Source organism: Stigmatopora argus, chromosome 16 (assembly GCF_051989625.1).
Source record: "Stigmatopora argus isolate UIUO_Sarg chromosome 16, RoL_Sarg_1.0, whole genome shotgun sequence".
Classification (NCBI taxonomy): Eukaryota; Metazoa; Chordata; class Actinopteri; order Syngnathiformes; family Syngnathidae; genus Stigmatopora; species Stigmatopora argus.
Genome location: NC_135402.1, coordinates 6,223,250 through 6,246,378, shown reverse-complemented (window position 1 = coordinate 6,246,378; position 23,129 = coordinate 6,223,250). Strand labels below are relative to the sequence as shown.

At 37.7% G+C, this 23,129-nt stretch overlaps 3 protein-coding genes across 5 annotated transcripts in view; 1 reads left to right on the top strand and 2 right to left on the bottom strand.

Annotated features, from left to right (window-relative positions):
* The window catches only part of npr2 (natriuretic peptide receptor 2), a 31,017-nt gene extending 15,713 nt beyond the window's left edge, over positions 1-15,304 (bottom strand). The window contains exons 1-7 of the mRNA XM_077622916.1: positions 14,359-15,304; positions 8,898-9,079; positions 8,207-8,320; positions 7,946-8,081; positions 6,812-6,906; positions 5,073-5,208; positions 3,719-3,803 (exon numbers count right to left, since the gene is read on the bottom strand). Coding sequence (XP_077479042.1) covers positions 3,719-3,803; positions 5,073-5,208; positions 6,812-6,906; positions 7,946-8,081; positions 8,207-8,320; positions 8,898-9,079; positions 14,359-15,055 — 1,445 coding nt within the window. The 5' untranslated portion in view covers positions 15,056-15,304. The remainder of the gene's footprint in view (positions 1-3,718; positions 3,804-5,072; positions 5,209-6,811; positions 6,907-7,945; positions 8,082-8,206; positions 8,321-8,897; positions 9,080-14,358) is intronic.
* Positions 15,305-15,820: 516 nt separating this feature from the next.
* Positions 15,821-20,616, bottom strand: alad (aminolevulinate dehydratase). The gene is made up of 12 exons (XM_077621909.1): positions 20,408-20,616; positions 19,545-19,669; positions 19,369-19,419; positions 18,452-18,548; positions 18,050-18,185; positions 17,690-17,773; positions 17,487-17,575; positions 17,354-17,409; positions 17,202-17,289; positions 16,896-16,982; positions 16,665-16,794; positions 15,821-16,307 (listed from the first exon to the last, which is right to left on the bottom strand). The coding sequence occupies exons 2-12, from the start codon at positions 19,661-19,663 to the stop codon at positions 16,249-16,251; spliced, it is 996 nt and encodes a 331-aa protein (XP_077478035.1). The 5' UTR covers positions 19,664-19,669; positions 20,408-20,616; the 3' UTR covers positions 15,821-16,248.
* Positions 20,522-22,467, top strand: tmem203 (transmembrane protein 203). Of its 3 annotated transcripts, none has more exons than XM_077621912.1 (2): positions 20,522-20,736; positions 21,162-22,467. In XM_077621912.1, exon 2 carries the CDS (start codon positions 21,345-21,347, stop codon positions 21,759-21,761), a length of 417 nt encoding a protein of 138 aa, XP_077478038.1. In that variant the 5' UTR covers positions 20,522-20,736; positions 21,162-21,344; the 3' UTR covers positions 21,762-22,467. The 3 variants fall into 3 exon arrangements, with proteins under 3 accessions (XP_077478038.1, XP_077478036.1, XP_077478037.1); XM_077621910.1 differs by having other exon boundaries at positions 20,729-20,845; XM_077621911.1 differs by having other exon boundaries at positions 20,730-20,835.
* Positions 22,468-23,129: the final 662 nt, after the last annotated feature.

Below are 23,129 nucleotides of genomic sequence, written 5' to 3'. Positions count from 1 at the left end.
ATTACGTCCCCTCACACTCCAAAATCAACTGAGGTGGCCAAGTAGCCACCTCGTTAATTCTTTGGAGTTCTCTAGCGGTTCCTCCTTCCAAATAATTTTTTTTTTTAATACGTTATGATGAAAAAAAATAGCTTCCGCTTTTCGGAAGCACTTTTATCACCTGTTTCGTGAGAATTTAGTTGCAACGAACAAAATATTTGGTGGTTTTAAGAAAGAAATACAGCCGAGAAAGCATCTCAAATCAGAAATATAGTTTTTATTGATAAAACTTTCATTGTTACATACATTTCCATCAACAAATAACCAAAATATACCTTTATATAGTTCACAGTATAAGAAATTCTGTCGCTACTATGATTCCCTATGGGTAGTCAAACCCCTAAATTGCATGACCCCAGCAATTAGGCCTACAAGTATACAATCTTTTTGGTACATTCACTAAAATACAAACAGCAGCATCGAATGCATTTTGGATAGAAATGATATAAAAAATATATGTGAAATAAATATTCATTAATAGAAACTCTGGCTTATACTGGCTGATAAGATAATAATTAAAATATAGCATTTTAGTGGTGATTTGTAAGGTCAAGTAGTGAAGACAGCAGCTTGTTGGTCTTGCATGATGGTGGTAAGCCACAGTGCTGTGCACCTTATGTTTCCATCGGCAAAGCTCCACTGGTGTCTGTGATAACAGGAAGTCACTTGTTAGCGCTTGCCAATAAAACATCTTAGAAGGCTCTAGAAGTCGTGTAATTCCCTTAATGTGGAAAGCTTTCTCATCATTGTCTCAAAGCCAAGTGCTGAACTGTCAATAAAAATGCTTGTTTATGAAAAATAGCTTTCGATATATATGATTTGCAGTAATACTGTGCAACCATAAATTCCATTGAATTTTCATACTAGTCATTTTAGCACAGTAAAACAGTAAATATTGGAAAAAGTAAGGTTCCTGTTGTTGCCTTTACAGTAAGGCGATGTCAAGATCTTGTACATTACTAGCTATCATTTTTTTGTACTCTCATAAAAATACTATTTTTTAATTTTATCATTTTTTTGTCTAAACAGCAGCCATAATAGTGACTCTGTTGTTGTTTGTGCTTCAACACATTGAAGTATTTAATTATTTTCTGATAAGAAACGTCATTATTGAGACTCATTGGCTCCATTTGGGCCATATGCCATTAATAGCTGACACCACCTTTTTATATGTATTCATCAATTTTAATAAGTCAAATAAAAATATTCAAGAATTAGAGGACATTTCACAACATTTACCGGCCAATATTCCAGGTCAACTAGTTCATCAGGAAACCGCTCTGTGTCGGTTGAACTGTGTGCTGGGGGGAAAAAAGTGAATGTTAATTTTGTTTTATTCTGTTTTTATTATCAGGAGCAAAGAATACAATGTGAATCATGAGAAGTTTGATACTGAAATTGATGAACAGAAATGAAGATGTAGTGGATTTACCTGAGGGGGAAAGCTGCTCCTCCGTCTTTCTTCCATCATTCCTCTGATCAAAATCCATTCCGATTGGCTGGTGATTAACACTTCTTAGTGTTAATATTCAGTAGTGTACGCATGATCAAATTTATAGTGTTTTGAATATGTTATAACCTGTGAGCTAATAAAGGGCATTTTGTTTACTTTTGAAACCAATTTCACCAAAACTAATAGGTATCACAAATGTGTTTTTTCCCTAGTTAAAGACTTGTTTAGAAAACATTGGATTCAAATTTAATAAAGTCATTGGCTGCTGAAATATGAGCAATCACAGCCTGTCTTCCCTGTTTAAATGGATATCGTGTTGTTCTCCAGGGAGAGCAATATGCTAAATAACATATATTTTGTACAGAGTTTTGCAGTCAGCCAATTAATTTGCTTGTGTAAATGTCTGAGGATATTGCACTCCCGCCTTCCTAAGTCACTGAATGTTCCAGTATTGACTGCGGTGGAGGATTATTAAGGCAGTGTGATGTTTCAGTTCCCTTTGCTGTTGGTTGTGTCACTGCACCGAATAGGGACACAAACAATAGGGTAGGAAGGAGAGTGTGATTCGAGCCAATTTTACATCATCTGCCATCACCATGTGTGTTAACGCTTCCACGGAGACACAATTAGCACGTATCGACCTCGCAGACCTGAGAATATATACATTATGTGTGCTTCATTTAAAGAGAATGAAAAGATCCGTGTTGATTGGCAGCTTCAGAGGTGGCTCATGTAATGCTCAGATCAGAAACAACTAGTACCATCTTTCAAATGTGTCCGTGAATCATCAAAACCATAGGATAATTTTTTTTACCGTCCTGGAAGACATTTTTTTTTAATGTATTTACTAATTTTTAATGTTCGTTCCAATAATCACATTGCTTTGTGTCTTTGGGCTGTTGGTAATTAAAAAAAAAAAATACAGTATTATTCTCAAGATCACAGACAACTCCACAAGAGCGCTATTAAAAACCATGACCTCAATTATTATTGCAAGACAATACCCAGATAGGTGTCATGTCACAAGACTCGATCGAAGATACTGTCTCTAGGGGAAGAGAACCGAGTGGCATGATGGTGTTCATAAAGAAACAAAGAGATTGCATTTAAAGTACAGCACTAATAACAGTTTGATTCCTCCTTCTAATTGGCCAAAAAGGGGTAAAACTCAGGTGCCAACTTTTGAAACCAGAATGTAGAGAGAGAAAAAAATCCAAACAGCATTTAACAGCAAAAGTACATCTTTTCTGTTATGTCACATGTGTAATAATAAGAGATAACCATCTGATAACATTACAGAATGATGTGTTAAACTGGTTGACATCATGTCCTCTGTTTTGGTGTCTAATTCGGTTTACCTCAATTTATGGATAAGTAGTATGTGTACATGTATATATGTATATGTGTATGCGTATAAGTAGTATATGTGCATGTGTATGTGTATATATGTATGTGTATACATGTGTATGTGTATATATGTATGTGTATATGGGTGCATGTATATACATATATATAATATATATGTGCATACAAGTGTATGTGTATATATGTATATACGGGTGCATGTATATAAATATATGTGCATGTATATAAATATATATAATATATATGTGCATACAAGTGTATGTGTATATATATGTATATATGGGTTCATGTATATAAATATATGTGCATGTATATATGTATATATATACTACTTATAATATAAATAGATACTCATGTAGGTCAATCCTACTGCTTTATAGAGCTATAATACAAGTTTACTAGAGAGAAAATAAATTACCGCGAGAACCGATGAAGTTACTCATTACAAAAAGAGTCCACAATAAAACTGTATGACTAAATTATAGTTTTGGAATTTTGTAAGCCTGCAATCACACGGGCAAATGCATTTTTCACACACTTGTAAACGAGCGCGGTGAATCATTAAACTGTGTGGCATTTGGATTTAATCTGCAAATGATAAAAATAGTGAACAGACTTAATGATCATTAAGCGAGAAGTGTGGTGGGGCCCAGTATATGAGCTCAAGTGGCAATTTAAATGCACCTACCCACTGCTTTAAGACCAACGCCTGCTGAGCTGTTTCTGTAGTAACCATTGTGAAAATACCACACTGGCACTCATTGCAGTAGCAAACATAAATCCTTTTTCAATCACAGACTGCTTTACTTTACATCGCTACTCTTTGGACAGACTGCGTCAGCAAAATGCTTTCAAACTCACCTGTAAATGAGGAAACTGGAGATTCCAAAAATGATGAGCGCCAAACCAGATCCCACCGCCACAATTCCCAGAACTGGCAGTTGACCTGGAAAGAGGAGAAGGATTCCACACTCAGTTGTCTCTCATATGTTCAACAGATGTCCACATTCATATCTTTGAAAATGAACCAAAAAAAGGGACACTTTTAAAAACACAGCTGTCACGCTCCGACGAAGCGTTGTACGCAGTTGATGTTTTTTAGACATCGACAACCATTTTAAACAGTTAAAAAAACGATGTTTTTGCTTCCAGATATTCCAAGAAATTAAATAAAAGTATTTGTTCTATCTTGAAACGGTGAGAACGGAATTTTTATTAGTATGGAGATGAAATGTGACTCACAAAAATGTTGAAATGTGATAAAAGAGAGTTATGAGAATATCAAAAAACAGCAGTTTTTAGATAATGAACGGTGAAAATCTATACTAGCAGAGAAATGTGCAATATTTTACTGCAGATAATATTTTGACTCACATGCCATAAACAAAATATGAGAAACACCTACAGCTATAATTTAGTGCAGCTATACACCACTGCATTTAAACACACGCATTAAGTGGAATAAGTCTTGTTGGAAAAAAAATAATCATCACATAATCACGAAATGCTTTTTTGTGTCTCTTTATATATGCTTTTTTAAAATCATTTCATCCCATAATCCCGCAATGCATTTTTTTGTCTCTCTCTGTGTTTTATTTTGATGTTTATGTTTTAAAAGTAATTTCATCCCATACTCCTGCAATGCATATTTTGTCTCTGTGTGTGTTATTTATTTTATTTTTTTAAAGATAATAATACCCATATATTAATATCTCTCTGACAGACACTGCTGGATCTCATAAGATTTTGCAAGACTCTCAGGTTCCTTTGCAAAAAAATGAATTTTATCCTCTAAAACTGTTCATTGGCGCAATCAGAAAATGTTCAAAAACAAATAATGGAGTTTGTGCACAATTGAATGGAATTCTAAAATGCATTTTTGCCCCAGATTTTTTTGTTTTGTTTCATAAATGTGTACTTAATGAAGAGGTCACAAGTGTGGATGTTTTTTTACTTCAAAAATCATGGATTATCTCCTTCACACTGCCAACATCAACATCCACGCCCGACTTTTCCTCTACTTCAAACCTGCTGCTGCATGTCAGTGAAAGATTGAAATGATATGACCACACTACATTGTTCCGAATATCCTGTGGGAATTGTGCAAAGTCTTACGTAAATGATGGCGACATACAAAGTCATCAAGGAACACCATATTATTTTTGAATTAAATCATTTCAACAAGAGGGGAGATGTAAAATGGTGCTTATCATACCATCATTGCAAGAGGGATCATCTGTGGAAAACACACAGGGTGGGTTATCCAGTGGTGGGCCCCCATTGGGCCAATGGATCTTCTTCGTTTGGGACCAAATGATTTCTTTCATAGTCCCATTGTAGTATGCAACCAGCTAAAAAAAACACACAATAAATCATATTTTTATCATTGTCTTTGTTTACAGGAACCATAACAACAACTAATATGTTAATAAGTTAACATATTTCATAGCTGATTGAAACATTGTAATTATTCGAATTGAAAAATTTGGGGCCTGCTCGGTGGTTGGCACGTCCGCCTCACAGTTCTGTGATTGAGGGTTTGATCCCCAGGGGGTTCCGACCTTCCTGCGTGGAGAGTTTGACCAGTTGGAGTGAACTTTGTTTTGATGGCACATCTGTTTTCTTGTAGTGAAACATATAACTCCTCAGTTTCGATCAGGTCGGAGGGTCTTTTTTGGTTGTGTTATTCTTCCCCTCATGCTTACGGCATGTTGTGTCTTCTGTTCTAAATCTTGAAAGCCATCATCCCTGTGGAGGGTCATCAAAATAATGCAGATGGGGATGGGTGTGGGGGCAGGGCCTGTACAGACCCAAAATTGGTGAAATGGTAGCTGTTGGTGACTACTCCGGGGCACTATTTAAGGGTTGTGCGCTGTTAAAGAATTGACTATTGGTCCATCCATGTGCGAAACTTTATATCAGGGGTGGCCAAGTCCGCTGGAGACAGACTGGATAGGGGCTCTCGAGGACCGGACTTGGCCACCCCTGCTTTAGATCATGACAAATGTTCCACAGCCAAGTGCTTATTGGATAGAACACCGAAAAAGTATTTGTCCAGTTAATGAAGGTTTAATCAGGGCATACATGCTTCTCTCAGCCTGATTTCTATTTCCATTGCTTCCTATGGGGAAAATTGTTTTCACATCCAAAGAAATAGGAGGTCAACCAGTTTCCTCTAATAGATTGTGTTCCACCTTAGAGGTTCCATTTTAATGCTCATAAGGGATTGTCATTTGCAGGAATGTGTGTATTGCTAGGACTAAGATTTAGCTTTTGAGTGGATAAATAATACTTTCACTTAGTTTACTTTTCTTACAGTGGCAATGGAAAATAGCCTGATCAGTTCTTGATGAGAAAAAAAGTTTTCAGGCTCTCTAAAGACTAAACTGCTTTGTGGTCAACTTTGAGCAAGAGGCACTATATACCAACTAATCGCGGACATTAAAAATATAAAACCAGACCAGCTAGCCGGGTCAATCGGTCACAGAAGTGCACCAATTAACGGCAAAGATAAATGAGAGCAAGAGCTCCTACTGACAACCTCGGAGGACTTTGATGAAACTCTGACTGTAGTCAAATGTAGCTCACCCACTTCTTTTGCACTCAAACAAAGAAAAGGAAAGGCTTTAGAGATCACAACACACAAATATTTTCTTGAAACTGTGGTGGAAAATTGAGGTTTTAAGCACATTATCATTGGAAAAGTCAGGACCCTTAGTATTTATTAACATATTATTAGCCAAAGGATGTGGCTTTAACCTACGCAACTGTTCATTCTTTTCTATCTATTCCAATGTTGAATCCGAATTTAGTACTCAAAAGCACCTTATAACTGAATTTTTGGCAAGCTTTCATAAATCTGGGAATATACTTTGGATTTTCAACCTGGCTGTTCTGGCCATGTGGGAGCACAAAGTACATATAAAATACAGAGTGAAGAGAGAGTAAACTTACTCCATACTCCCCTGTGTCCTGGTTAGTCATGGCCCAAAGGTTGATGTCTATATCCCTGGCACTTTTGTGGTCTGTAGTTACAAGACCTGTCACCCCTAGCAACAACATAAAATACTGGTCAGGCAGTGTGATGATTCACGATTTATTAAAAAAAATGATGGCTATGATAACTCTTGGGGTTTTGAATAATAACAACTCAATCATTTATTTATTTATATACCTCTATTTTTTATATCTTGGTTATCTGGAGTATAAATAATGGTTCAATGTCATTTCTTTTCTTGCTTATATTTTGTAAAGCCTAGAGCAAATTGAGTCTTCTAAAGGAATACAATGGTTCATAAATGGCATGTCAGAACTGTTTGGTAGATTCTATAAGAGGATTCTTGGGGAAAAAAAATCACATTTCTTATTCTAATACTTGGAATAAACTCACTATACCATGTCATTAAAATCATGAACTGGAATGGAACCTTCATTTTCTTCCAAAGTAGTTAATAGACAATGTTTATAAGTCTGAGTCTACTGTGGCTGCAAAGTGATGTGAATGCACATGTACTATCAAATAGAGTAAATAAGACGCTGTGTGGGCAGTCACAGAATGTAGCATTTAAGTGAAGACCTGAGTCATAACACTTTACTAATACAATCATTGTTTTCTTGATAGAGCATATCATCAAATCATTTGGCTTTAGAGCGTGCCGGCAATCTAGAGCTGACTGAGTCAACAATCTTTTAACCTCACTTCATGCTTATTAGAGTGGCATTTGAGTGGCTAGAAGAGCTCCAGGGCTAAATCATTTGTAAGTAAGTGGTGCTGATGTTTGGAGGGGAGAATGGTTATATTCACCTAGGTAGGAATATTCCAATTGTAAAGTGATAACAGCGTCAAAACTTGGAATTAAAGAGGATTTCAAAGAATAGAATGGCTGATTTTAAATAAAAATAAGTTTAAAAATAAATATAGTAGAAAAAAAGAACACAAATGTCCATTATGGAGTATTGAAAGCAATGTTTATCCCACCACAGTGACAACAGTCTTTCTCTATTGAGCTTTCGTTATTTGGCCAAAGAGAAAAATATCACAGAACTGATCTTTAGCAATAACTGATATCATTAACAGTATGTGCTCACCCCAGATTTGACGGTTCTGCGTTCTCATTGTGATGTTGATGCCATCATTTTGAGCTCCACCGTCAGCCAGTGTTTCTTCCAATGCCTTTGCGTATAGCACAAACCCATCATAAAAGCTGCCTGCAATATAGTCCATCTGGAATATAAAAAAGTTTTTGTTGAAGCATTGCATTTTTAAAAAAGAGCAAAGATTCCCTGGTCACAAGTCTTAACACTTAAGCTTAACTAAGATTAAAATAAGATGCATGCAATATAACATACCAGTGATGGTTCCAAGTGCACACCAAAATCCTGTTTTGCTCTTGCGTGAAGTCGTTTCTGAAACTCTTTGTACTCGGGATTATCGGGAGGTCGGTATGTTATGATGAAAACAGACTAAAAAGGCACAGAAGAACAGGGTTCGAGAAGAATTGATGTGCTACAAAGTATAAATCGAAAACATCTGATGAAAACACACAAAACCATCAGAATCACATTGCCTATCATATACTATTTTATAATCAGCAGAGTAGCATGTCGATTACCATGGCAACAGCCTCTCCTATGATGGACTTTGGTGGGCGTAGAAATGATACTATGTGTTGGGATCACCTCTAACCTTTAAAATGTTATCATTTACTGTTCAAATTGAGTGAACGTCTCGCATTGTCAATCGCAGCCAAGACTTTTTACTTAAAGCGACAGGGAGAGCACAGTTTCAAAATCCACTAGCTCCATTATAGTTGACTGTAATTTAACTACCATATATTTATTACAGGAAGAATTTCCAGTTCTGTCATTGTCTGCATAGATTTTCCCCATTTACATATTCCTGAAACGTCCATTGTAGGTGAACTGAAGAATGAAAAAAATCAAAATTGCGTGTAATGAGTTTTTAAATGGATTAATATTTATATACCGTAGTGTGCCCTGAGATTGTGTGTATGGTGCGCGTGATGTGTGTTCAATGTACCTTAAAAACATCGATAGGATTGTCCCAACTGAGGTCCGTGTTCTGCCAAGGCTTCTGCTCCGTTAGGCTCTCTGCAAAGACGTCCAGGTAAAAAATAGCATAGTTTTCTGGGTCCGGGATCTCGCTCTGGAAGAGTTTCATGATGTTCAGGAACGTGTCCAAGGGGCCGCAAATGTATACAACTGCAGTGGATAGAGGGGACAAACAACTGTGAAGATATTTATTATCTGATGATGCTCATTTAAATTCAGGGCTTTCGAAGATACTTTTTATTGAATTAATTAAGCCTTTTATTTGATGTGAAATGTAAAACCAACAAAGGTGATTGTGGATAATTGTCAATTATTTATGTCATCGTAAGGTAGGCATTTCTGACTTACCTTTAATAAATATAAATACTGTTTTTCAGCCTTGTCCAGGAGTATTTCTGCATTAATAAAATGTTTTGGAGAAGAGATGCACTGTAATTATCCTTTATAATGTGAGAAAGTACCTCTGCAGAAATGATACATGGGGAGGTTGAGAAGATAAAAATGGTGCCAATCTACTGTTTTGATCAGTCAATGACCATTTGGCACTTTTAATTGCCCAAAAAGTTTGTAGCAAGTAACTAATTAGGTCTCTGGAATGCTTGCCTGCCAACCCATCAATTTTAATTACCGAGTAAATGTTTTGTTTGCTCTTTGGAAAAAGGGCAGTATGTGCTGGTTATGGGAGTGTAAACCACCGACTCTTTCACAGCAATAAGCAAGCTTCTTTCCATTCCTTTGAAAAGAGAAGGTGACAAAAGGTGACGTGGAGTGTGTTACACCTTTGATAGAGTCAGTCAAAATACAAAGGAAACATGCAAAAATGGACAAAATGGTCTTTAAAAGGGTTAACTGCGAATGTTGTTGTTTATAAAACGTTCCAATTCAACCAAAATGATGTTGCTTTTCTTTCCACTATTTCTCGCAATCAATGATTTAGTAACATACACAGGCGTGGCGAAAAATAAACCAACCCTTCATTGTTTTCTCTAAAAGAGTCATCCTACAGGCACCCCCTGTTTACAATAAACTTTCACCCTGCCACCTACACTTGCCTGCTTTTGGGCCACGGAAATATATAACCAACATTATTTTCATTGCAGACATACGCTGGAGTGGAGGCCCACAGCTCAGAGGCCACTTAGCAGACATTTCCTCATTGGTTAGACTAATGCAGGACCCCAACCTCAGCTGTTCCATCACGGTTTACCATGCCAAGTAGTTCTGCTGTCTCCTGGATTGCACCCAATATAAATGCCCTAACAGTCGGGGGGCAAAATGGCCTTGTGTGTTGTGGCGGCCTTAAAGTCGACAGACTTGCACGCAAATTCAAGTTGTTCCACTTCTCACTCTGCAAGATCACAGACCATGCTCTTCTATTTTTCCCTTTCGTACTTTCAAGACACATTCTTAGTATTTGGACTGTAAAACTTTTAAGACTGCCGAGATCGTGAAGTTAATGCAGAAGAAACATTTGAAAATCAATTAAAATAAATGCACCAGTGACTGCACAGAGCAGCATTTCTGCTTGCATCTGTCAGTGTTAACTGCTTCAATCACCTGGTTGTTATCCGCACTATGATTTTGACAGCCTTTAAACTTACTTTGCAGTGGTCTGTTTTTTGCTCACTGTCTGACCTTGCAAAATTCAATCAATTCTTATATAATTTATTAAAATTATGGGCTATTTTTTTCGTACAGGCACACTATTCTGTGGCTTTGAATGTTTTCTGTATACTCAATAAAATCAACATTTTAAAACATGTATTTTATGTTTACTTGGGTTGTAATAGTCAGATATTTGCACTATTTGAGTGAAAACTTAGCATTAAGTGATGAAACTATCAACCAAAAACAGAATTTAACAGAAGTACTCCCAGTCAATTCAATGAAATGTAGTTTTAATCAATTTGATTAAAAAACAACAACCTGCAGAACCTCAACACGTTCATTTTCTTAAACTATTTGGATCACAATAGAACAAGCAAGACCATGTCGTGTACCACAATGATTAAACCCAGTTTCACAAAGCAGTCCATAAAAGCACACAGTTTTTGTGAGGGAGAACTTGACTCACCGCTTCAAACCCCTGACCTCAACACCATCAAACACATTTGTAAGCACTACAGCACAGATTTTGAGACAGGCTCTCATCAGGGTCTATTGTTAAATAAACTGAGGGACTTTACATCGAATCTTCACCATTAGTGGGAAATGTTTGTTTCTAATAATGGAAAATACTATGGAAGTGATTCCTCTGACCACAGTAAATGTACTTTCCTCACTTCCATTTGCCAGGAATTACAAGGAAGAATTTGGGCAACTGAGAGCTGTTAGAGGATAGAATTTTGTGCAACGGCACGCAATCACTTTGTCAGCTGTAAAAGCTCAAATGACGTGACTCATCATCATAGTTTAGTACTCCTCTCTGCAGTCTCAGCCTCTTGTCATCTAAGCTCAGTTTCCAGACCTGATAGCCTCGAGGTTATCTGCTGGGATAAAAGTAAATACTGAGCAAGCCATGACAAAACCATTAGCTTCCACGACCTTCGGCTCACTGCAGCTGCATCATAATTCGTCCAAAAAGCAGCTTGGCTTTTCTTTGCTTTAATTGGCATGTGCCATATTTGAATTTGTACAGTTATTTGGCATGCTTAAAAAGAATGCAACAGTATGAATCATACTGCCACGAAGACTAATAATTGGGATCCGCTCATTGGTGGCAAATTCAATAACCCATGAGTTATAAATAATTTTGCGAGACAGAGTAGTGCTGTACAATATGACATTATATATATATATATATATATGTATATATATATATATGTATATATATATATATATATATATATATATATATATATATATATATATATATATATATATATATATATATATATATATATATATATATATCGCCAAAGCAATCAATGGTTAGGTAGTGGACTTTTTCTCCTTGCAACCATATGTGAGCAATGCATGCAAGACAATGTAAAATAGCAACACATCGCTTATAATCCACATGGAAAAACATACAACCAAATTCATTCCAAGAACAATAATACGTATATCATTTTGTATTAATGATATAATGCTAGCTTAATATGTAGCATCCTTAAAAATCCAAGGTAAGTTTGATGTCAATTCAAAAGTGAAGGTAATGGGGGCAAGGCTGTCAGAATGGTTGTATAATTTTTGTTGTCATTGACAGCAAATGAAAAAAAGAATCCAGAATTTGTAATGCACCCTTCGATCAAACCTTTTGAGACACTTTCTCCCCCGACCGAACAGTGAAATGTTCAACACTTTTTACAGTTGGTGTGCATTCTTTCTCTCTCTTTCTCATGAACACTGAGTTACAGTGCCAGAAAGTGTGTGAAAGAGTTTGGGAGGTCAGGTGAAAGGTGGATTAGCGAACAGCTGCTGTGACACTTTTCTGCAAGCTGTTCAAAACACTCTACACCTCTTTCTCAATTGTGACCTGACCTGTTCAAAATCCTGTGCGTTATCTAGACAGCTTAGGCTGGGGTCCATCCCCAGCTTTCAAAGCTCTGAAGTGTAATAAGCATGCCTCTGGCGTTGCAAAGCTCACCAAGTATAGTTTAGCCAAACCCACAGCATAGTAACAAGCTTTGAATTAAGACTCCAACACATTTTCCATTACTGCACCCTGGGATTCATATTAATGACCCTTTTCACAGGAGACATTTATTTATTGGGCTAACGAATACAGAAAGAACATAAAAATGCAACACTCTGCTATGGTATGAACCACCAAACCTATGACAATAATATGACATAACCAAATTTCGAGTAGCACTCCCACAATCAATCAATCAATCAATAAATAAACCATCAAGGGACTATTACAGCTCTGACCTAATATACCGCCTTTTTGCCTTAATATATAAACACACAAGGCACCACAGGCCCTCTTTAATGTTAAGTAAAACATGAGTAGTGTAAACAAACATTTGACATTTTAGTTTCTTTTTCTAAGCATGTCCATGAATGTGCAACCTTGTAGTTTGCTGAATTTACACATACTGTAATCCAAACATGCTGTCATGTTTTGTTGGGGTTGGTGGATGGGTGTGTTTTCCTTGTGTGTCCTCCTGTCTTTGTGATTGTATGCGTTTCACTTGCTGTAGTTTGTATTTTTGTTAGTTTTGTCCCAGTAATTTGTTATTTGTATGGTTGTTTTTCATTAAAATCCTAAATTGTGCACCAGCACTTCCCTCACGTTTGTCTGCTTCCTGCTCATATGTTCTACTTCACTCCGCAGCAGAGGCGAAATCATAACAGACGCTAGTAATTGCCTGCCTATTATAGTCACTTCTAATTAAGATGAACAATTTTTCAAGCCAAATTCCTAACATCTCTACTTAGATTACTAATTTATGGTACAAACAGTTTTTTTTCAACATCTGTGTTGACACACGTTATGCATTACTAGAGCTAAATCCAAACGTGAGTGGGGATTCCCCCAAATGTCTTGTCTTATATGATGCTTACAGTTTACAGTTTACACCATTGTCAATGGCATGGCTCCAGTTTGAACCGGGTAAAAGTTAAACAATTCTTTCCCAGCAGTTGCATCTGTTTTGGCTGGAGGCACATTGTGTTCGTCTCCAATTATTTCTAGCTAAGTGGTGGTCCCCCAATAAAACCCCAGAGCAAGAGCCTTAGCATTTCTATGTACTGTCACTCAAATAAAGTAGTTCTTCTCATCAAACTACAGGGGACCGTTGTTTACATCTGCAGCATATTAAACAGACACACAAAAGTGGTCAGTTTTTTAAGTTGGTGTAAAATGGCAAATCCATTTCTGTTAAAAGATAGCATTGGTATGAGACAAAGCAGACAAAATGTTTCCTTTGTGGAACAGCCCGTCCATGGCATTCAGTCTAATAAGATCCAGTATGAGAGCTGTGTCAACAGTCAAAAATGTAGTGGATGTCTAGTGCGGTCAATGGCACGGAAAGATGAGCATTCATGGCAGTTCCTTCATTATAAATTAATTGGCATGCAATAACTTAAACATTAAAAAAATCCACTTATTAAGAAACAGTGGATTTCAGTTTTTTTCATTTAAATTTCATTAATTTTGCATTTATTAACATTATACTAATTTCTACCTGCATTTAGAATGATAAATAAATCATATCAAGCATTCAATAAGTATGTGTAATCATAATAAATGCTAATTAACTTTTTTTTCAACCAAAAAAGTCCATTCCTCTGGAAAGGGTTAAATGTTTTACCTTTTGAATAGCTGTCCAATGTAGTGACCACTGACCTTGAAATAATCAATAGCAATTTAAGATAAGAACTATTTAATTTAAAAAATGTTAAAAATACATGAAAAAAATGAAATGAATCAAATTCAAACTTTGATTTAGTCAAACCTATAAAATGAAACGGGTGCTTACTTCTGCCTCGCTCCTTCATGAAGGAGATGAGCTCCTTGTAGAACTTGAAGTCATCTTCATAAGGCTGGGCCTCCACCGTGATGTTGGTCTCCTCCTTCAACTTCAGGTAGATGCCCTCCGACAGGAAGTAGTGTGGCCGGTCGTCGTGCCTCAAGTCGTGGAAGATGACCACGGCGCGGGACGTCCAGTTGAAGTGCGTGTGCAGCATGTTGGTGAAGTCCCCCAGCTTGGTGGTGGAAGGCCCGCAGCGCACGATGGTTCGATACTCCTCCCGCTTATCGAAGCCGTACGCCGGCCCACCGGCGGTGAACAGCGGCAGTTTCCAGTGGGATGCGAAGCGCCCCACGGAGGCCAGCGGGTACACGCAGCCCGGCCCGAAGAAGGCGTCCGGCCGCAAGTAGAGTTTGGCGTCCACCGCCACCACCTGGGCGCGGCTCTCGGCGCACGAACGCGCCACCGGGTCCTCGGTGCTGTAGTTGAGGATGTTGATGGAGCGGCCGAGGAGCAGCCCGTGTTTGCCGTGGAGGTCTTCGTGCGCCATCATGATGGCCGGGAAGACGCGCGGAAGAGCCCACGGGTACTTGTCGTGGTTGTCCGGGAGCATTACCGCCACGGTGATGTTGCTTCGGCACGCCGGGAAAAGGCAGCAGGACACGGCAAGCAACAGGCAACATCCCAGCGCCTCTCCGGAGCCCATGACGCTCGTCCCAAGAAGCCGAGTAGAGCAGCGCTTGGAGTGGAGAAAAGAGTCGCTGTGCCCTCCTTGACTCCGCACATAAGTCTCCTTTTTCTCCTCTTCTTTCTCTCAAATGGGAGACCGAATCAGAAGCGCCGTCATTTTGGTGTTGCCGGACGGCTGCGCCATGCGTTCGAGCCGCGCAAAACGACTTATTGTGCGCGCCTGAAGGTGGACTTCCAATCCGGTGGTGTGTGAGAGAGTGAAAGCATTCATCCAGATGACTTCAACTTAAATGAGAGCAGCCCCCACACGTCATACACTCCAAGTATGTGCAGGCTAAATCAAATGATGGACATTTTTCACTCAGTCATTGCATTTTATTTTGACTTTATGCATTTCATTAAATGTAGTATTTGGGGGAAAATGGCCCAATATGTTTATTTATGAACATATGTACAGTATTTTTTTAAAATGGGTTTTAATACGCATTTGGAGCCAATAATGACATGTGACCTTGAGGGATGATCACTAAACGACAGCTAAACCTATTTTCTTTTTAAGTTAACTCAAATTGATTTTAGGTTTTGTGAATACTACTATACACTTAAAATAAAAATAAAAACTTGCAATATGGACGTAAGTCGCCCCCTGCCGTTTACTAATCAAAGTGACCCTAAAACGGGTCACCAAATCCAGGTGTCAGGAACACCTATGCAGTCCAGAGTCAATAAGGTAAGTTGATTTCTTACTTTACTTCAGGTGGCAAAAGTAAAACATATTCACTTGCTTTTAAAAATATCCATTTTATTTAAGGGAATTCATGGCATATAGAGGGAATAAAACAGCAGTAACTCACAATACATTACAAAGTTCATCGGTGAACTTAAATGATTTTTTGCGAAGTGTTGAATTGAGCACATGTATAACTCTCCGGTGTGTCAGTACAGTTTGCACAGCTTCCCATATAGTACAAAAAGGTATTATACAAATTAAACAGTTATATTGCATTCAACTCTATTGTGGTACAAAGCTGGGGATGGTCGCTCTAAACATAAGTGTTTTTTTTAATGTATAGCCCAGCTTTCCCAACACAGACTTCAAATAAATGCCCAGATGTATAAAATGTGCCAAAGGCCTAACATTTTCAAATGCAGCTTTTTGGTCATTTGCTTTAAAAGGTAACAACGGCTTCTCAGTGGAGGTTCACGTCTTCATTCTTTCAGCCAGTTGAGCAACTGAGGAGTGTAGTAGGTGATAATAATGTCCGCACCTTTGAACAAGGATAAAACCAATGAGGCACAAATGAAAAAAAAAACAGGAAGACTCTTATCACCCTGAAACAGTCCTTCTCAAATAGTAGGCCTGTACACCAATTGATTGACAACTCTGTACCCTCACGCATGTAATGGATAGTGTCTAAAGAAAAAACGCAATATTGAACATACTATTTCAAATTCTGCCTGCATGTAAACATGATGAGGGAACAAAAAAAGAGCCTGCCGTTCCCTTGGAGGGAATAATATTCCACCAAAACTTAGATAAAGGCTTTCCTCCTCAGGGCTTTCCACCCACTGCAATGCAGTAAATGCAATGATTGTTCCTTTAACATCCCACATCTTATGCTCACCTGCTCTGCGAAAAGCGGTCATAGCTTCCATGACGGCGGCTTTCAGGTCAAAGGCTCCAGCTTGCGCTCCATGCCACATCATGGCAAACTCGCCCGACACATTATATACAGCAAGAGGATGTGTGGGGAACTGGAAGAAAAATTAAATAAACTAAAAACATGGCCGAATGACGTACAATAGTTTTAAAAGCCAGTATGTAGCACGGTGATGCTGTCATCAATAAAACAAACCTTGTCTTTGACTTCTCTCACAATGTCCAAATATGGCAGACCTGGTTTTACCATCAACATATCAGCTCCTTCTCTTACATCTCGCTCCTGAGAGAGAGAACAGTATTACAAACTTCAGCATTGTAAATATTTAAATAAAATGGACACAATTAACCAAGATGAAGTGACTTAATATTTAGCTTTCAGGTATGAACGGATATTTCCTTAAACCTTTGTAAAAGTTCATAGCGCATTTTAGGTTCATTCTGAATTTATATTGGATTGATCCAACATTTAGAACTATCTATCCTTATCAAAATGATTTACCACAGCCCGGATAGCAAGACCTCTCGCTCCAGGAGGGAGCTGATAGCAGCGCCTGTCCCCAAAAGCTGGCTTGGACTGTGCAGCATCTCTGAATAGACATTGATTCAAAATTTAAAAGCAAATAGATGTGTTCACATCCCATATTTACTTACCTGAAAGGACCGTAATAACATGAGGCAAATTTAGCACTGTAGCTCAGCACTGAAACCTGTAGTTAAAGACAAATATGATCTAGTATGTCATTTGAACTAGTGGGAAAACATTAGCAATAGTTGTCCAACTTACCCTGTTTCCTAAACCATTAGAAAGCAGCGCTTGTTTTATGGCTCCAACTCTCCCATCCATCATATCAGAGGGAGCAATAATGTGACAACCTGCAGAAAACCATGGCCAAGAGTATTCATAATTATTTAACATTAAAAAAAATATTCTGACCAGTCACACAATCAATACCTCACAATAAAAGCCACCCAAAAAAATCTTTTTACCAGCTTTGGCGTAGGACAGTGCCACTTCTGCCAGTCTCAAGCAGCTCATATCATTATTCAGAGAACCATCTTCATTTAAGATACCTTGGAAAGAAATTCAAATATACTGAAATATTCTGAGCCAAATGCACTGGGCTCTTTACCACTGTTTGTATACCTGGAAAATGTCATAAAATATATACTATATTTCCAACCCAACCTAGAAAATAAGTTTTCCCCTTCAATGTAAGTCTGTTTGCTCATATTGCTTGCTTACAACCTCCCCGCTAACGAATAAAAGGCTGAGTGAGGTTCATCCTGGAATGTATCTATAACAAAAGTTCTGGCCAGTGAAAGTGGATTATACAAAAAGACACTGACCACAATGACCGTGTGACGTGTAAGGACACAAGCAAACGTCACAAGCCACCAACAGGTCGGGAAACAAGGATCTGATCTTCTTTACGGCCATCACGGCTGGCGTGTCATCAGTGTCTGCCCCTGAACCACTTTCATCCTGATCCACAAAAAAACCAGCATCATTCAGAGTTATATTCTCAAGATCAAAATAAATTCAGCTTTTCGCTAAGGCCTTTCATATGATACAATGTGTAAAAATTCCTAAGACTGAATTCTATAGAAAATTAAAAAAAATGTCACTGAGTACAAGTATTACACCTTCACATAATGATTCAATCTACATATGAGTGCAAATTATTTCCAAATTCTTAGAATTCATTTTTTGTTGTATCCCCCCCTTTTTTAAGTCCTCACTGTACAAACCTTTTCTATATTTGCCGGGACCCCAAAGATCAGCACACATTTTAGGCCGTTCTCTACAAGTGGCTGCAGCATTCCCTCCAGTTTGTTCACCCCATATCTACAAAAGGGAATATGCAAAATCATATAAAATACAAAATCATGCAACATGATTGGGTAGATTACTTATTGTACTGGTGTAAAGGTTGTTGGATACTATATGAGCAGGAATACATGTCCTTCTGTCTGCTTTGATTTTATTCCTTGAAACCAAAACTAACTCAACAAATAATCGCTACTAATACCTAAAGCTTATGGATTCATATTTGACTTTTTCCACTATGCCCGGACAAAGACTTGCAACACACTAGTTCAGAATAAATTAATAACCACGCATGAGGGGGGTTGCAGCAAGTACTGCGCTCTACCAATTATCCAATTTAACATAATTGAATTCTCAACAGTCAGTTAATCGGTTTCATGTATTATTATCTCCATCTGTAACAAAAGTGCAATTACAGCATTCTGACCTATGCAAACACTACCAAACATTTGGATTGGTAAAACTACTTTACTATATACTGTGAAAAAATTTAGCTACACTTGTGTGAATTTCACCGCCAAGTTTCAAAACAGCAATTTTACCAGTTTGTCTCTAACACACACTCATCTTATCTATGTCCAGAAACAGTAGTTGGTACTCGATCCACCCTGACTCGAGTTTGTTCTCTCCTTTTTTTTATTATCTTAGGACAACACCCTCCAAGACATGTGCTGTTTTGTGCAAATGCTACCATTACTACTGTCACAATGAAATTTCCCGAATATGTGATGAATAAAGTTATCCAATCCAATCCAATCCAATTATATATCTGGATAGAAAACACAATTGTATGATTTAAATAAATTGTTGGATTTGGATGTTTTTGCAAGTTTCTTACCTGGCTAGTCCAGGCAGGCTACCAATGGGCTCCACTGCATCGGCACTGTCTCTAAAGGAGTGGAAAAAGACAATGTAAGACTAAGACATACTTTAAAATTACAACATTGAGCAATTAACTAGCAATAAAATACCCCACACTTCCTTTGCCTTGCATTCATTTGAGGGAAAACTTACGTGATGAAAATTGGGTAGATTAAGTTTTCAGGTTTTATATTTGTAGCACAGGTCTGCCAGTATCTGAGTGTTGGGTGGAAGTAGCCACTATGAATGATGGACTGCGCTGGTGTCTGCATCTTGACCTTGAAACAGACAATTCAAAACGATGAACAGAGCAAAAATATTTTTTTTTTAATGAAACAAAAAAATGAATGCTGGATGTATAAGCATGAATATTTATTTACTTTAACTTAGTGTGGTATCTTTGTTATTGGGCATTTTTGATTATTAATGGTTCAAAATACATTTAGTAAAAATGTTCTATTAATCATTACTTTATCTTAACTAAGAACAGTAAAATGGTTTAATATTTTCCTTTAGTTGTTAGTTTAGAATAAAAATAAAATTATTTTTTAAAATGCACCAACTTAAAACAGAATCAATTAAAATCAAGAAAAAGTATATGGTGTCAAAACTCAAAACATCTATTCTCACATTAGGCAGGTTTGCCCAAGTGTACTGTAATATTAATTGTTTTTATTTTCTGTATAATGTAATATGTATTTTCTGTTATATCTTAAATATAGATTTTAATTATAATGTATAAAATTTGGCAGATTCAATCATAAAATGAAATGATTTCAAAAGTTAGATTGAAGTAAAAACTCATCCAGGACGAAATAACTGTCAATGTTTGACCCATGTTGTTCATTAGAGTGCATTAGTGTTAAGGACGTTGTAAAAAAGGCGTGAATTCACTCAAGTGAGTAATCAGATCGGCCCAAAAATCTTTTTTAAACATATGCAATACAATTTTAGACCAAACAACTAATCCCAATATAACACTACTAAAGTGGATAGTATATTAAAACTGCACTTACTTGAAGGAAGTGGTAGACTTTAAGAGTGCGACTCTGACAGTGAGGTGAATGCTTGTTTCTTCTTTAGCCTCGACTCACACTGTCAAGAACTCACAGACTAGTGTTATCGCCCCCTAGCGACTTGGTTGGAACAAAAACAAAACACATCGTATTATTACATGGCGACGCGCATTATATATTATCATTTAATGAAATAATTTTAAAATGCAATATATTGGACTCTAATTTTAAATTTGAAGAAGACATTTGTTTCATTGCGGACGCCAGTGTGATGTGGTCTTCTCGGCTACCATGCTCGCAGATGGAATTCTCGCGATATATTCAGAACGGTGAGCAGAAAATGGTAACGCTAAAGGCACATTAGCATTGGGCATTGTTTCTTTCCATATTGCGCTATATGAAAGAGAAAGTACTCCACACGTATGAAGGTGAAGTGATGTGAGTCGCATAGTCCCATTTCCATACATGTCAACTAATGATTCGTCTGAAATAGCAGATTATATCCTATCTGATATTGTGGGGTTAGCTTAAGTTGGTTAGCATGCTACGACTTGGCTACAATGTGAAGCTATCGACGTCTACTTTTGCTGTTTTTTTCCCGTTACCTGATCTAGCCTACTTAGAAAATGACATTTTAAAATGTGTATTTTAGCGAGACATGTGCATGTAGGTTCAGAATGTTGCAGTTTCTCGACTTCGTGAAACTGTTTAAAGCATCCTGCTTTTCTCTAATTATATTGACGTTGTTTTCTAGGAATGTTTCCTAATTGCCTGACACTGGGAGCACTTCTGGCCTCTGGGTGGATTCAAACATGGAGCAAACGTGAAATCTCTCCTTTATAAAATCCATCAACTCCCCTGACCAGACCCATTTGGCAAGTCAGGTGACTTCTCCTCAAGCACCCCATCTCTTGCCGGACCTCCAAAATCCTCCATCATGCTGTTCTCCCTGCGTGAACTTGTGCAGTGGCTAGGTTTCGCCACGTTCGAACTCTTTCTCCACTTATTTGCTTTGCTGGTCTTCAGCATGCTGGTTGCGCTGCGAGTAGACATGTTCACCCCCAGGTTGAGCTGGTGGCTGGTGTTTGTCCCGCTGTTTGCCGCGGACGGTCTCAGCACCTACTTCACGGCCATAGTGTCCATTCGCCTTTACCAGGAGAATGAGAAACGCCTGGCGGTGCTGCGGCTGCTCTGGGTGCTGACCATGCTCAGCCTGAAGCTGGTGTGTGAGGTGCTGCTGTGTCAGAAACTGGCGGAACAAGAACAGGCTAGAGACCTCGGGTACGGACTAATCGTCTCGCCGCTGTTCATCCTTCTGCAATTGCTGATGATAAGAGCATGTCGGGTTAACTGAGAAGGTTTTCAGATCATCTTTACAAGTGAGAAGAGCGTCTTAAATTTTGCCATTGAGAGATTGAGCGCATAACAGTGATGTTTTTGTTTTGCTCTTTGGCATCCTTTTTATTTGTGAATGTACATTAGATGTGTCGTAGCTCAGCGTTTCATGATTTGCACACTGTTTTTATTCCTGTCTGTATTTCAGATGGAACAAAAACTTTCAATGTTGGTGTTCAACACTTAAAAATGTCTGCTTTATTATGGCGAAATCTCTACTTCTGTCTGCATCAGTTGGGAATATTTGGGTCACAAACGTGAAAGCAAATGCGAGGTTTATGTTTTTTTTAAATGCACATCTGTGCAATGCATAGTGAGACATTGGGATAAGGAACATGGCAGTAAACATGCACCAAGATGAATGGTTTTTGTCTCAAAAAAACTTGAGACTTTGTGGGTGTATTACATTTTTTTGCCTATGGTCTACTATGGTATTAACACAAATGAAAAGAATGTTTAGGGAGGCAGCTTTATTTGAAATGGCATTCTTTTCACTATTTCCCCTTGTATTTTTTTTTCAATTTTATGCTGTTTGTTCTGCATGTCTTTAAATTTTTGAATGAGAGTTATGTGAAAATTTTAAGTATTTGCAATAAGATAAGATATGTACGTTTTTTTCATCTTTTTCTGTAAATGGGATGTAAATAAACCTATATTTAAACGCATTTTGAACGTGAGGAACGATGGGACGTAGTTCAACCAAGGGCAAGGGTATTGTATTCTTAACCACAAGAGGGCGCTAAATGCTTGCAAATTGAAAAACAATCACATTTGGGTAAATCATCAAATCCCTGTTTTGATTTACAAATATTTTTATTTCAAGTCGTCAGGACCCATCTATTTTTTTTTGTAAAAATGCAAATATTGTAATTTTAGACTGACTAAATCAGGAGTAAGAAGTATTTTAATTTATTTTTGAGACGATGTTATGTACATGTTTACATAAAATGCCTAAAATCAAACCAAGAGACAAGGATTTGACTATCAACAAGAAACTGGGGTGGAGTACTAGCCTTTGAAATTCCTTTGGAAGATAAAATATGCCCTTTCGTACTCTTTGTCACTGGGCTCATTATGCCACAAAGGCTTGGTGATGAAAGTTTCATGAAGTACAGTAATCACTTGTATACAGTCCTTAGTGTGCTGATTCATACAAACCAATCCCCTTCCCACGTCACGTGTTCAACCGGATTATCGACAGGTGGGATTGGCGACATACTGGATGAAGTCATACCTCCACCCAGTTCTGGATTTTCCATTTATTCGTGAATCAATTCTTATTTGCATGGCAGGCCATATTGATAGCTAGAATTAACACCGCCAAAGG